This window comes from Pangasianodon hypophthalmus, chromosome 2, assembly GCF_027358585.1.
Source record: "Pangasianodon hypophthalmus isolate fPanHyp1 chromosome 2, fPanHyp1.pri, whole genome shotgun sequence".
Lineage (NCBI taxonomy): Eukaryota > Metazoa > Chordata > Actinopteri > Siluriformes > Pangasiidae > Pangasianodon > Pangasianodon hypophthalmus.
This window is the reverse complement of record NC_069711.1, coordinates 13,369,811-13,386,112: the sequence shown is the minus strand read 5'-3', so window position 1 is coordinate 13,386,112 and position 16,302 is coordinate 13,369,811. Positions and strand designations below refer to the sequence as shown.

At 36.7% G+C, this 16,302-nt stretch overlaps 1 protein-coding gene across 1 annotated transcript; it reads right to left on the bottom strand.

Annotated features, from left to right (window-relative positions):
• Positions 1–8,229: 8,229 nt before the first annotated feature.
• On the bottom strand, positions 8,230–15,379 carry LOC113543455 (monocarboxylate transporter 1). The gene is made up of 5 exons (XM_026941676.3): positions 15,248–15,379; positions 11,754–12,016; positions 10,702–10,845; positions 9,791–10,576; positions 8,230–9,580 (listed from the first exon to the last, which is right to left on the bottom strand). The coding sequence occupies exons 2-5, from the start codon at positions 11,965–11,967 to the stop codon at positions 9,303–9,305; spliced, it is 1,422 nt and encodes a 473-aa protein (XP_026797477.1). The 5' UTR covers positions 11,968–12,016; positions 15,248–15,379; the 3' UTR covers positions 8,230–9,302.
• Between the last annotated feature and the right edge of the window lie 923 nt (positions 15,380–16,302).

Below are 16,302 nucleotides of genomic sequence, written 5' to 3'. Positions count from 1 at the left end.
ATTTACAGTGCTAGATTGAGATCAGTGCTGCTCTTATTGGCTCTTGAGGTCAACATAGAGGTCAAAACAGAGTCCTATTGGCTGCACAGAGTTTACTAGGACTGCCCACTTATGTCCCCTCCCTCTGCCTTCTTGTACTTTCCTCCAAATTCTTATCCCTCAGTTCTCTTTCAATAGGACTCAGGTTCTAATACTCATTTACTGAAATTTATGTTTAAATATGTAAAAATATTAGGCCTCAATTATTATAGCATTATTATGATGTGCTGAGCAATAGTCACATTACCACACAAGTGGGTAATAGCAATACCACCATTTAACACTAAGTTCTCCTACATAAAGCAAGGACAGAAGGCTACCTGAGGCAGGACGGAGGTTGACTTAAAGGATAAGTCCACCCTGAAACACACTGAATATGTTTATATTGAAATATTTGTGACAAGTAATTGTGTTTAGTAATCTTGGTGCTAATTCATTAGTTGATGCTCTATTTTCAGTATTCCCATGCTAATTTAGCAGTTGTGTACCATGCTGATGTCACAGGGGCACATTGCTAGAGCAGTTACAATGGTGTTTAATAGGAAAAAAGTGTAAACGATCTTAAACACAAGGATGTTGATGAAAGATGTTTAAACCAAAAAACTCAGATTTCATTATAAAATAAATCTTGGGTGCTATTGAAGATCACATGTTAAAGTTAGTTATTTGCATTAGTTATTTTACCATTAGTCACTAAGTGAGGCTTCTCTAGCTCTGAAAGAAGGACACATGATGTAAATTATGCTTATACACACCACTGCAAGTTGACAATGACTCCCTCTTTACATATGCGTTCAGTGTGGGGAAAAAATGTACAAATATAGGAAAGACTTTCTGTGAATTAGCTAGATAGCTTAATATTGTAATTTAGATGGAACTTCTGGAATGTCATTGTGTAATTCTGATTCTGGGTATAAAGCCTGGATCAGAGTCCCAAGATGGAAAAGGAAAAAAAAAAAAACCTTGATTGGGTTGAAGAAACTGTTTTGAAAATATTGATAGTATTGATAGGTTCTGAAGGTTCCATGTACTGATCACAAGGACAAGTGCAGAAGATTATATTGTAAAATGAAGAATAGAAGAAGATTGCACTGAACATTAAATAACAACAGAATACGAAATTTTGCAGGACTTGATGAGCATTTGACTGGCATGATTTGTACATAAAGCTAAAAGACTGGAGAGAAGCTATTATATGCTATGTAATTTGATAGACATACACTATATGGCCAAAAGTTTGTGGACACCTGACCATGACACCCATATGTGCTTCTTGAACATCCCATTCCAGATTTAGTCCCCCTTTGCTGTTCCAATAACCTCCACACCTCTGGGAAGGCTTTCCACTAGATTTTAGAGTGTGGATGTAGAGATTTGCCCATTCAGGCACAAGATCATTAGTGAGCTCAGGCCTGGCGTGCAGTCGTCATTCCAGTTTATTCCAAAGGTGTACAGTGGGGTTGAGGTCAGGGCTCTGTGCAGGCCACTCAACATTGGCAAACCATGTCTTCATGGACCTTGCTTTGTGCACAGGGGCATTGTCATGTCGGCCCCAAATTGTAATGCTACAGCATTTAACAGCAACAGAATGTTCTGTGCTTTGTGGCAATAGTTTGGGGAAGGCCCACTTATGGGTGTGATGGTCAGGTGTCCACAAACTTTAGGCCATATAGTGTACCTCAGATGTAAAGAAAACCAGACGCTAAAGGATTCAATACAGGTGACAGCATCTGGTGGCAAAAGTCATAACTGAAATTGATTTTACTCATTACACCCAAACTAAAGCACAAATTGATTATTTAAAATATCAATTTTAAATTGGAGTTAAAATTGATTGCACAAATTGGAGTGAAGAAATCTACACCTGACAGAGACAGGGATTCTCACCTACATGTGTCTAGAAAGCAGACTGGATGCTGGCATCACTAATAGAAAAACATCTCTAGTGGCAAATAACCTACATAGTGAATGTACTGACAGTCCCTGTCCAGTAAAGAAGTACAGCATTCATGTTTTGCTTTTCTGACAGAGCTATTGAAGGACCAAGATGCTGAGCAAGAACATTTTGCTTATCCGGGTCAGCTCAGACAAAACAAACATGATCTGGAAATGTTATGAGGCAGACACTACACAGTCCTGCTGTGTGCCAACATTGTGTGAAGATTATCAAGAAAGACAGAAAGCTGAAGACAGGGTGAGGCACATAGAAGAAAAATAAGGAAAAAGCTGCTGACTCTACTCTGGTATATTTTCTAGAGATTGACCTGAATTACTAACAAACTGCACTGTATGCTTTCAGACAATCTGGCATATAACACTGCTCTTTAAGTAACAGTTTATCAAAGACAATCAGCCCATATTTTCCAAACACAATTGTGTTCTTATGGAAAACACAACTTTCCTCACGTTCTCTCATGCCTTTCAAAGCAGGAGTGCTTCTTTGATTTCATTGTGTTCTAGGCCTAGAAATAAACTAAAAATGTTTACTCTTCTATGATTAATGTAGTATTTTACTGCATGAACCACACCTAACCAGTCCCTCTTTTCCTTCATCTAAGGAAGCTAGGTTATCCGTGCTGACGGAGAAAGGAGGAGACACATTCCCATTAGCCACTTAGTTTGTTTGGCCTCCTCATTGTAGAGGCAGTTCCATGCCAAGAGATCTAACATATGTCTGTGTGGAGCACCTGTGAAAATAAACACTACTGTATCAGAGGAACAGAGGAGTCTGGGATTCCTCATTTAGCGTTTCATTGTTAAAAACATAAAGCTTTAAAGTGACAGGAAGAACGGCATGCTTGTTTTTCTGGGATCTTCTAAACTTTAACATGCAACTGCATGCAAGGAAGCTCTAAGGGCAAAGGTCCTGCGTGCTAGCATTTATCTTTACCTTTTGTGTGGTTGAAAAGACACTGAAAAGATATTTCATTGTTCACTGGATACAATCCAAATAGGTCAAAAGTGCTGAAATCAATGAGGAGTTATGTGGTCCATTTATGCCAAAGAGGTTGGAAGAAATGGAAGAGAATAGTACTTACACAACTGCCTCATAGTGAACACTTATCAGGGAACACAAATATCAGTGAAAACATGACCTACAGAATAGTACACAGTGACTCACCATTTTTTCCATCATGTCCTGGCAGTACCAATTAATTCAAACCACTGCACCACCTGAAATCATATACCATAATAGCACAGCTACAGCTGGGGTCAGAAGTTTACATACGCCTTGCAGAATCTGTAAAATGTTAATAATTAAAAAAAAAAAAGGAGGGCTCATAAAAATTGCATTTTGTTTTTATATTTAATACTGCCCTGAATAAGCTATTTCACGTAGCAGATGTTTACATGTAGTCCACAAGATATGATAATAACTGAATTTACACAAATGAACCAGTTCAAAAGTTTACATACGCCTGATTCTTAATACTGTGTGTTGTTACCTGGATGATCAACGACTGTTTTTATGTTTTGTGATAGTTGTTCATGAATCCATTTTTTTTTGTCCTGAGTAGTTAAACTACCCACTGTTCTTCAGAACAATCCTCCATAACAATTTACACAATCATCCTGTTCAAAAGTTTACATCTCCCTGAATCTTAATGTAGTGTGTTGCCTCCTTGAGCATCAGTGAATGTTTGAACCTTTTGTAATAGTTGTGTATGAGTCCCTTAGTTGTCCTCAATGTGAAAAGATGGATCTCAACATCACATAACCACTGTTGGAAAGTGGCCAAATATGCAGAAGATGCAGGAAAACCAAATAATGTGCAGGACCTGGAGGATTTTTCTTAATTATTTTGTCTTGTGGACTATATGTAAACATCTGCTATTTGAAAAAGCTTCTTCAGAGCCGTACTAAATAAAAAACAAAATGCAATTTTTATGATCCCTCTTATTTATTTTAATTATTAACATTTTGCAGATTCTTTAAGGCGTATGTAAACTTCTGACCCCACCTGTACATGTTCCCAACTCTCATTGTTTATGATGTGTTCCTGTTCCTGTCTCTGTGGTGTTCAGCACGTCTCTACTTTGCTTATTAACCCTTAAAAGCATGCTAATCATCTGTACATCCCTCAGGTCATTAAGCAATCCAGTATTAATATGCAACAAGTGATCTACAAACTGCCATGATAGCATGAAAGTGTGAAAACATTTTATTGATAATAACTAAATAATAAGGGATATTTTGTTTGACACTATAACAATTTGTTATCTTGTCAGTCGCTTTGGTAATATTTTCTCTTTTTTGCTGCTTTGAAATGTTATTATTAGTAAATTGTTTGAAAAAAATATATACTAGGGAGATGAGGGTATAACTAAACATGAATGATGGAGAAGTGGTGAGAAGTATGGTCACTTGTTGCTAGTAACCCAATATACTGTATGTACTCAAGTGATAACCTCATTAAACTTGGAAGTTATGTGTTCTGCCTGGAAAGCATGGAAAATGTGTGTATATGTGTGCATGTGTACATGCACATTTGGGTGTGCTTACCTGGACACGTAACCCTGATAACAATGCTAAGCTCATTCGGTTTCTCTAGTCCAAGAAGAGGGCTCACATTGTGAGCAGGGGAGTGAATTGTCATTCCTAACAAGGGCTAGCAAAATAGTAAATTGCCAATTTGGACTTATTTCAGTCAGTGTAGGTCAATTTCAGCCAAACGGACATGGACGAGAGGTCTTAAGACACATGGTACACAACTAACATCGATCTGCTGCAATTCTAGTCATATATGATGCAAATTTAATTTGAGGTGTTTCAGTAGAACTTACATGCAAACTCAGGCAAGTGATACAGTTGCACTGTTATTTACAGTGTGTTATTTAGTGTTGCGTAATTCACAATGTTTTTACTGTTGCTGAATTTTAAGCGCTTGACCTATTGTTAGGATATCGAATCCTAACAATGCCAAAGTCATCTACAGGACTCCAAGAGAGCAAAACCGATCCTGCTATCTGGGTGCAAAGGATGGCAGTCTCTCCCCTGTCAGTCAAAGCAACACTAGCCAGTGGTGGGTATTTAATGCTTTCCTCCAAGCATGTTCATCTGCCTTGCATGTTCTAACCTTCCTTCTACCGAGTTGTCATATAATGAGAGAGAGCTAGCTAGTGGGAGGGAATTGGCTAATGACCAGATGGGGAGAAAATGGGGTAAAGATGAAAAAAATGTTGAAAAAGATGTTGCTGAATCTACTTTCATTGTTGAGTGGATGAAAGATGAATGATAAAAAAGAGAAGAGGAACTAGAGACAGAGGGAGAGAGTTGTACAGGTTTTTTCTGGAGATATTTGACAATGTTTATTTTGTATTTCTGCTTGTGGTTCAGAGACAGTGCAGCTGACCAGCCAGTGAGCACTTAAAGGCTATGTAAAAAGCAAACGGTTTTGTGTCTTGCCTTCTCATATTAACACATCTTCAATGCAATACATTAGTACATTAGTACTTAACACAGCCTATATTAAAGTTGCTGGATGTATGATTTTGGTACAAAAATGCTATTGCAAGCTGCTTGAGGAAGATCATTTAGAATTGTTGATTGTTGGTCGTTCTTTACCACGTAGATTAATCTCATGGCTGGAAGTGTCGAATCAACACATGCAGTTTCCTCATGTTTTATAGGAGCATTATCAGAATAAAAACGTTTGCATTTTGAGCTGACTCACAGTTACTCAGTACCACATTAAATAGCAAAACCTTTGAGCTGATCCGCTGCAATCACACAGTTCAACAGACATGAATTAGCCTACTAACTGTAGCTAGCTATTTAAAATACATTGTAGAGAACAAAACTATCATCCCTGGTCTTTTTCAATGTGTGCATTTTTATTAACTGATCTGTGTCCTATGACTACAAGGTCATAGAGACAGACAAGAGCCAGCAGTCAATCAGCTGCGTGAGAATCCTAAGTTATTCTAGAAGAGAAAAAACGGATACAAGATTTAAGATTCAAGAGTTTTTTCTTGCTGAAGAGTTAAATCATTTATTTACTATCTAATTTCATGTGAAGCAAGTGAATAATAGTCAGCTATTTTGTGCTTGTAGTGGAATCCACACTATACAATTTTCAACTGTACAGTTTTAGTGAGCCTGTTCCTACTGTAGTCTCGGATTCCTGTTCTTGGTTAACAGGATTGGAACCTGATGTGGACTTCTGCTGTTGTAGCCCATCTCCCTCAAGGTTCAATCTGTTCTGAGATGCTTTTTTATTCTCTGTGGTTGTACAGAGTGGTTACAGAGTGGTTACAGCTCAAACCAGTTTGGCCATTCTCTTCTGACCTCTCTAAACAGCAAGGTGTTTCCATCCACACAACTTTATTTGAAAATCTCAGGAGATCACCTGTTTCTGAAATGCTCAAACCAACCTGTCTGGCACTAACATGCTATTGTCAAATGTACTGAGATTACAGTTTACCCCATTCTGATGTTTGATGCAAACTTCTTGACCTGTATCTGCATGATTTTACGCATTGCACTGCTGCCACATGATTGGCTGATTGGATAATTATATGACTGCGCAGGTGTACAGGTGTTCCTATTAAAGCAGCTGGTGAATATAGTGATTAATTGGATGTGTTTGTGAGTTTCTTTGTATTTTTTCTTTCATCAAACCAATGTCATCGACATAACCAGCTGGAGTTTACTAGGACCCTGGAGGATGTGGAAGCAATTCTGTATTGAGAAGTGGCCTCAGATTCTTTGCTCTGTGTTCACTAGTCTCATCAAGCAGTCTCACCGGAGACTTAGTGCTATTTTGTTGACAAAGGGAGGTGCCTCATATATTAAAAAATATATTTTTGATGAGTTTTTTTTTTCAGAAATATTCTTAGAACAAATGCACTTCAATTAAAGGTGAGATTTCTTTCATATTTTCAGTGTGAGTTTAAGATAACAACAAAAAAAATTTTCATAAACTTTTCACTAATCTTTACAAAGGGTGCCAATAATTAGGGAGTTGACTGCAGTTAGTGGGTGATTATGGTTATGTTCCAGATCTGAACTACATTCTACTAAATGTACAAATAGTACACCACACTCCCTATGGTGCCATTATCAGTATAGTTTCCTATTTAGACAACTATTCAGTGCAGTGGTTTGGGATGTAAACCATGTCAGAGAGATGAGGAGGAGAATCAAGGGTAAGTTTGTTTCTTATTGTGCCTATGGCACTTTTGGCAGGCCGGAAAAATTAGGGGCGCATTGATATCATTTTTTCAGACCGTGTATTAATACATTTTTTAACTAAAGAGTAACCTACTTATTATTAAGCATACAGGCACATTTTATTTAGCTCTGTTTATGTTTCCCTTGTATAGATAGTGGGCATAATTATTGCACACACATGTGTCTCATAGGCTCTTTCTTTATAATTTTAGCTATTTTAAGTGAAATGCATTAGCTAGCTACATTAGTTACCTTGGCTCAAGTAGGGTTGCAATGGAAAAGAGTGGATTCCACTTAAGAAATCACTTCTGTTACTAAAGTATGTTTCATTTTTTATCCCTTATTAAGTCATTAATTATAAAAAAAAAAGCTGTTATTTTCACTGATCTAGGTTTGTCTCTAGACATTTATTCATGCCCAGCTAGTGTTTGGTTGCTATTGTGTGTTGCTATCAATAAATTCCTTGTACTGAGCTTTATGCTGAGGTTTGAGTTTCATTTTAAGGTGTTTAATCTGATTGCTTATAGATATGCCTTGTTTGAGAGAATATATTGTCCTCTCATGCAAGGCATAAAGTGCACAGGCAAGTAGTATAGCTGCTGAAAATGCTGCTGTTTGCATACCTTACGACAGATAATGAAAGAAAAGCTTTTAAAGCTATATTTCTGTCTCTTGTTGCAGGATATCACTTCTTCTTCAATTTTTTTGGAATTCTAGTTTTTTGTAGATAAATTGTGAAATAGATATACATTTTCCATTTTTTTTCCACCCAGAGATCATGAAGGTTGCAACAATTTTCACTCAAATGCAAGCACTGTATAGTTCCAAAACATTTCATATTGATTCAGTATACATTTACACATTTGATCTACAGGTGGGATTTATGTGTAGTGCAAAATGTGAAACTTATGTAATGTGAAAGTTAGGGCACTTTCCATTAATCAACTTCCTGAAAAGATCATTTAATACTACAGTATATTAATTTTATTCATCCTGTAGAGATACCACAGACAAATGCAGTTTCTTATTCTGCCACCATCCCAACCTCCCCTGAGGAAGGCACTGAGGCTTGCTTAGGGTCCTCAAAGGTCTAGAGCTGACCTGGCATTTAAATAAATAAATAAAAATAAAATAAAACAAAAGCACATTTCAGAATGTTTCTCTTTTTTCTTGCTTATAGAATATTTTATTGTTTTTGCAAATATGTTATATAATGGCTTCTGAAATGAATCATTTGTTGATTCAATTTTTGTTAAATAATATCTATGTATTTTCGTTATAGTTTAGAATTTTTGTTAAAAATTGAGAATTAAATCACTTGTTTCTTCTGAAAATATATATGTACGTTTAATGGAAATTTTCAGTTTTACCCCTTAAAAATCCTGAATCCATACACAAAGCTTAATTATATACCTTAATCTAATGGCTGAAAATTAATATTTTCGGTGGGTAATTAAGGGGTCAGTTGTCACATTTGAATCGTTTCAATCATTTTACCCCTTAGACATCCTGACTGCATGCAAAAATCTCCTTAAATATCTAAATTATCACCTAAATCAAATGGTTGGAAATTAAGTAAAAATTAAGAATGTTTTAGTGAGACATTAACAGGTCATTTTCACAGTTTAATGGAAAAAAAATCTGTGGTATTGCCCACAACTCTTAGATTTCTTCCTGTTAGAAACAGCAGTTATTAGAGAAAAGAGCTGCCAGCGGAATGGAGGCAGTGCAAGTTCATGTGAAGGGCTGGAAAACTAGCTCCTGCTTTTCCTGCTGGTTTTCATTTTTTTTCTCCTTTTTCTTTTCAATGTGATAATCTTATTGATTTGTCTTGACACATTTATAATTTTACTAACAGGTCAATCAGTTTATTTAAGACTTCCTTATATTTACCTACATTACTGTGAAATGAAAATTGTGCATACTTCAACTTGTGAGAAAAATCATATGAAATTAATTAATACACTTCTTCAAACTCTAACCTGGTTATATAAGCAGCAAAAGTGCATTGATTACAATGTTTTCTTTCAGTTTATTCTTTTTTCAATTGCATTCAGTTTTCCATGCTAGTCATTCATGGACTAGATCACTTACTTTATGCATACAGACTCCCCTGCAGATTTAGTATCATTAGATGCTCGCAGTGCTACAGCTGTCTCATTGCTAGTAGCCTTGTTTGCATCGTCTATGGTGGATTCTTCTTCATTTCCTTTCATGTGTGATTTTCTAGCTTCTTCCTTTGCTTCCTTATCCAGCAGCCTGTAGTTAATGCCCATGCCAATGAAGAGGAACATGCTTGCGACCAACAGGAGTATTCCACAGCTTATGTAAGTGTATTTGTAGTCATGGTAGATGTCATTAAATTTTCCTGTCAATGCAAATATATTACATATATACATTACTCTGCTTTCACATTATTCAATATAATGATTTAATTAAAAAAGTAAAACTTTTTAATGTAAGTGTAAAGCATCTTACATTAATAATGAAAAAAATCTACAGATGTTTGCTGTTGATGTTTACCTTGCACTGTACTGTTGCATAAGTAGCATAAAACAAATCTGAATTTCAGACTCACCTAGCAAGGGTGGGGCAAGTAACACTGGCACACTCTCCATGATGGTGACCAGGCCCACAGCACTGGAGAAGCGCTGGGCTCCCACCAAATCCATCAAGGTCTCAAACAGCACAGAACTCAGCCATCCAAACCCAAACCCAAAGAAAGCTGAATAGATCACAAACCCTAAATAATCCAGTGCAAAAGGGGCAAGCAAGTGGCACACACCATTAAACAGAACTGAAGCTGCAAAGAAATACTGTATCCTGGGTCGTACCCATTTGGTGTTGGCCACTGTTCCCATGGATGGCCGCACCACCATGTCCACAAAGGCCAGTACTGAAAGCAGTGATGCAGCCTTCTCATTTGAAATATTCCTGGTCTTGGCATAATTACTGAGGAATACCAGGGGAGTGAAAATACCACAGAATAGCACAAAATTGCCTATGAGGTACAGGATGAATCCACGGTGTTTGAAGAGAGACAGATCAATGAGACTGTTGATATGCTGCATCACTGTCTTCTTCTCTCCATCAGCACTAACTTCTTTCACAGCAGGTTTGGGTTTTGGCCCTATAGGCCTCATGAGAGATCCAGCTACGCAACAATTGAGCAGAAGTCCACCCAGGATTAGGAAGCTACCCCTCCAACCAAACTGGTCATAAAACCAACTGTTCAGAGGAGCTAAAGTGGAGAGAAGTACTGGGGTACCAGCCATGGCAATTCCATTAGCAAACGGCCTTCTTTTGTAGAAATATTTGCTAATCATTATAAGGGCTGGATTGAGATTGAACGCGAGTCCCAAACCTGTAAAAACATCACAAACGGACAAGATAAAAATGTTTCCCCATTTTTAATATCATAGCCTCTAAAATACAGTTTCATTTTGGATTTATTACTCCATTGGGTAAAACATGTTTCATTTAACCCACCTCCTATCACACCTACGAAGAGATACAATGCTTCCACTGTGTTGCAGAAAGATGCAGCAATGAGTCCAGTTCCCGAGAGGCAACCCCCTAGTATCATTATCGGACGACTGCCATACTTATTCACTAGGATACTGCTAATTGGACCTGTGGAAAATAAGATAGGCATGTGTAATGATTAAACAATCTAATAGGCATACAGTAAGATAAGGAAAGGCATACATTAAAGGAAAAACTGTTCTGGTGTCTCCCAGAAAAGAATGGGATCGCTTTTGAGTCAAAGTTTCTTCCATGTGTCATCTCAGAGGTTTTTTTTTTTTTTTTTTTTTTTTTTTTTTAACATTTTTGCCTCTGGCTTCCTCAGTAAGGATTTAGAGCTACTTCTGGATTTCTGTAAAACTGCTTTGTGATAATGTCTATTGCTAAAAGCACTATAAAACTTTAATTCAACTGAACTAGTTCAAGTTGGGGAGGGAAGCTCCGTTCAAGACCACCATTTTGGCCCATTAACCCAACAGGAGGAGGCCATTTTGTCACTTGTAGGCTAGTAGTAGGCTAGTGTATTATCTGCTACATTTCTCACTGTTTTCCAGAAACGTTTTTTCCTAGTGGATTGTAACTGGGGCAAATTAACTTTGCTTGCAGCCTACATCGGATAAAATAAAATGGAGCAATGTAATATGATGGAGCTTGATGCTTTTTCTAGCTTTTTCTTTTTTCGTTGGTAAAGTTATGTGTCGGGAACCCTTCTTGCCATGCACATTTTTAATATTAAATGAGATAGAGCTGGATTTGTTCAATTTTTTTTTTTTTTTTTTTTTTTTACATTTTGAGTAGCATTTTACTACGCTGGCCTATCAAGTGACCATCCAGTAACCTCCAGAGAAACTCCTTCTACTTTCATTGGTAAAATTATGTGATGGGAAATGCATGCACATAACAGGAATATGAATAGCCCTAGGTTCAGATTTGTTGCTGGACAATGGTGAGCTAGGTTGTTTAGTGGAGAAGTGCTTTAAGCAACATCAGAGACTGAAATAGAATTTATGTTTCACCTCCTGCATATATGAAGGATGCATTGATGGATGAGATCCATGAGACTTGGCTTGTGCTGGCACTGAAGATCACTTCGATATCTCTGTAGAACACAGTGATACACTTTGGGAAGGCGAAGGAGAAACCAATAGAGATGAAGGCACCAGCCACCACTGCCCAACCCCAGCCCCCCTCTGGAGGAGTGTAACACTCAGGACCTTTGACAGCTGGCATTTTTGACAGTGGACCCACACCACACAGAGGAACAACTGGTTTTCTGTTTCTAGAGAGCAATGAAAATATTTAATTAACAAATATTTCCTAAGTTAAGAGATCAATACCACAAAGATGTACTTCACCACTCCTAACCACAGGGGGCAATGAATATCACCTGGATATTTGTGCCTGTCTGCAAGCAAGCCAAGATCTTCCACAATGAAATTAATTGGTGTAGTGTTTGATATAAATACAGATGTCAAATAGCCATTTTTCCCTTTATTTTTCTCACCTCATAATCATCAGAACTCTTTGCAATTTTTGTTCTTGTACTCTGAGCTACAGGTAACCTGTCCTCCAAAGCTGGCAATAGACTCCTATCATCTCCTAGCATCTCCTGTCATCTCTTAATGGCTGATGCGAGTGTATTTCATACTTTTTGGAATCTGTTCAGAACTCTGTGACTACTAGCATGACTTGGGTCCCCTTGATAGCTTGTTGGCCTTGTTAATTATCACTTCCACGCTGTCTGCTGCTCAGTACAGCTCTCACCTCTCATTTCTTCACCAGATGTGGTTTGGACTATCACACAACATACACTATAAGACCAAAAGTTTGTGGACACCTGACCATCACATTATGTGCTTCCTGAATATCCCATTCCAGATTTAGTCCCCACTGCAGGTATAGTAACTTCCACTCTTCTGGGAAGGCTTTCCACTAGATTTTGGAGTGTGTCTGCGGGGGTTTGTCCATTCAGCCACAAGAGCATTAGTAAGGGAAGGCACTGATGTCAGGTGAGGCAAAGGTGTTCAGTGGGGTTGAGGTCAGGTCTCTGTGCAGGCCACTCAAGTTCTTCTACTCCAACCTTGGCAAACCATGTCTTCATGGATCTTGCTTTGCACATAGAGGCACTGTCATGCTGGAACATGTTTGGGCCTCTTAGTTCCAGTGAAGGGAAATTGTAATGCTACAGCATACAAAAACTTCCTGTACAATTGTGTGCTTCCAGCTTTGTGGCAACAGTTTAGGGAAGACCCACATACGGGTGTGATGGTCAGGTGTACACAAACTTTTGGCCATACATCCTGCAGTTATCTGTGTTGTGTTTATTATGCATGAGAGTCAGGCGGTAAGATGTACCAGTACAGCCTTTATTTACTATTTCCAAGAATACTGGTCAGGGTCTAAAGCGCATGGTTCACTTTTATCATTTCTGTTAACACTAGCAAGACATTATAATGAATACATATTTACAGGTTCAGACTACAAGTAAAAAAAAAATGTGGTGAAGGCAGGACAGGACTAAGCAAAAACAGTTTCTTTGACTGTGGTTTGGAGAAATAACCAGAATGTATCTGCATTTTGTGCTACATTATTAGTTTATTAAAGCTATTACAGTTAAATATAATACCCTTCTTATTACCACTACATTCAGGAAAGTTTAATTTAATCTTTAATTTAATTGTTGACCACCTTAGACAATAAGCAGCTCCTACAGACCAGTGTTTCCCAATCATACCACACTGCAAAGAATTTAGAGGTGCCACAAAACAAATCTTAGTACCAATTTCCACTAGCTTTTTCTTGCTTACTCAACTTCTGTAAATAATTAGTTATACTCACTGCACTAAAAGAAATATTTAGTTGAGATAACATAAGATTCACAACAATTGGAATCTTGACCACAAAACAATGAATATTATTTGTAATAAATAGAAGAGACACTATAAAAAAAATAAACTCTCTCTGCAGAACAAAAACTAAGGACTATTTTTGGTTCGGGACAATTCACAAGCAAAAGTACAATTTCAATAACATTTGACACAATCCATGGATAAGAAGTGCACCAGCAGTGGTTAGTCCAACAGAGACCTAAAAGTAGAAAATACACAAAAAGTAAAAAAGAAAAGGCAAACATCAACAGAAAAATGAAAATATTTTTTAAATATTAGAACTTATAAATTGGTGCAAATGAAAAAAATCCTGTAAGGCAGATAACATGGATATACAGTGTTCATGCACTTACAGAGCCCTGCTGTTGACATCCCTACTTAATTATTGATGATTATTAAGGCATGGGAATGAGATCATAAGAGCTGTTCTCTACTGCTGATATGATTTCAGTTTAGTGTGACAATTCCAAGAATTATCCAAGGAAAAACAGTCTTCAACTTTGTTTTCAACAGATATATCTTCAACTTTGAGGTGGATAAAAAGTTTCAATAAGATTTCTATTGAAATCTAGTCTATTATATCTAATTATTGTAAATTATGAGAATTATCATTGTTTTGTATATTATTTATACGCAATGTACTTTGATTGCTAGGCTGATTTTACTGAGTCCAACCATTGCAGAATACATTCATCAGAGCCTGTATGAATTAGGAGAGTTCCATAACATGGGTAGGAAATAAGTGTGGGGAGATTCTATCGCTTTTTAAACAAAAGTGCACACATTTGGACCACTTTATAGTACAGGTTAATGCAACTACAACTACAAAACAACCCTTCCACTACTACTACTACTACTGCTGCTGCTACTGCTGCTGCTGCTGCTACTACTACTACTACTACTACTACTACTACTGCTGCTGCTGCTACTACTACTACAACGGCTATTAATAATAATAATAATAATAATAATAATAATTATTATTATTATTATTAATGAACAAATGAAGGAATGCATTGTGCTCTAAAAAGATACATTTAACTAATGTCATCTATCTAATCAAATATGACATAATCACCAAAAAATGCACAGTTGACTCAAATCAGAATGACAAGTTTGCAGAGATATTTTAAACTAACTGATTATATATTATTTATTAAAGGTATATTCACCGGTTTAATAAAGAAATATTTATGTACTGTATGTTTGAGAAACTTTTTTTTTTGTTCGTTTGATCAACAAGAAATTTCTTGTTGATCAAATGTTTTTCATGCATTTTTGCTCAATCATCTCAATAAAAACTAGGCCTTTGAATTTTGACCAATAATTTCCAAAACATACCTAAACTATATTATAAAATGCTTTTCCAGGGATTATTCATATTCAAGTACAATAAAATCTATAACATTTAAGTTACTGTAATATTAAATGCTGTATTAATCTTGTTTTAAATACAAGAAACTACAGTAAGTAACCAAAGTTGGCCTTGCACCAATGATTCTAAACTGTAAGAGTTTTAACAATGTTGAAACATGAAATGCTTAATGCATTGCCTTTCCATTTTAGTACACTGAATTGACATTAGATGGTTACAAAAAATATACCATAATATTTAGACATACCTCTATGTTCAGTGTTCTTCCTCTTCCTTTTTCTATCCATACATTTGGCCCACTTTATAGTTCAGGTTAGCGTCCTATGTTTTGAGAAAGCAAACCTCCTGGCTTTTTGGTGAAATACAATTCTTCTCAAATCCCCTACAATGCTAATCACTGCATAGTCATGTGGCCTGCTCATGTCAGTTAAGAACACATACTCATTTACTTAGAAATGTCCATGTTGTGCCCTCATTAGCAATGTTTACATGTATAGTAATATTACTTGGAATATTCCATTTACTGTATTCGTTGAATGACCATGAATGTAAGAAGACATGGAAAATTCCACTGCTAATTAAAATATTATAGGGATATTGTGGTATTACTGTGGTATGTGAATGTTATTTGTAGTTGTTACAGATAGTGAAGCATAAACCAAACCTTTCTTGCCAATGGTATTCATATCTGCCAATCATAGTAAAGTCATAATTCCCTTTTCAACAATAACTGTCTTATGTCCAGCATCCTGATCATAACAACAGTTAATGCAGCATACTTAACAGGTATAATATTCTGTTCATTCTAGGCATGAAGTACAGGGAGGTGATAAAGTAACCAAAAGAAGAGAACAATGCTTTCTAGCTATAATTACTATTCAGCTACTGGATTTCAGAAACTGCACAATTGTTACAGAGATTTGTAAATGTTCAGGTGTAACCCAAACATTAAAAAGCAACGGATGCCAGTATTTTGCTAAATTCTGAGCCTTGTTTTCAAGAAGAACTTTACACATTGTATCACACTGGACTGAAAATGTCCAACATTGTCTGTTAGCCAGTGTCCAATGAAAAGAAGGCATAGGCCAATTCAGATCTCTCTGCTGTATTTTAATCTCAATGGCTAACATACTGATTTAAAGCCTAGGTGGTTAGCTCATTTATCAGGTATGTTGAACCAGAGAGAAAACTAAATTGTGCAAGATACTGGATAATCAGCACCTTAACAGGGTAAACATGGTAGGGAAATGTGAACACTAGATTTCTGGCATGAGATGAATGCCCCCTACTGGACACTGCAGA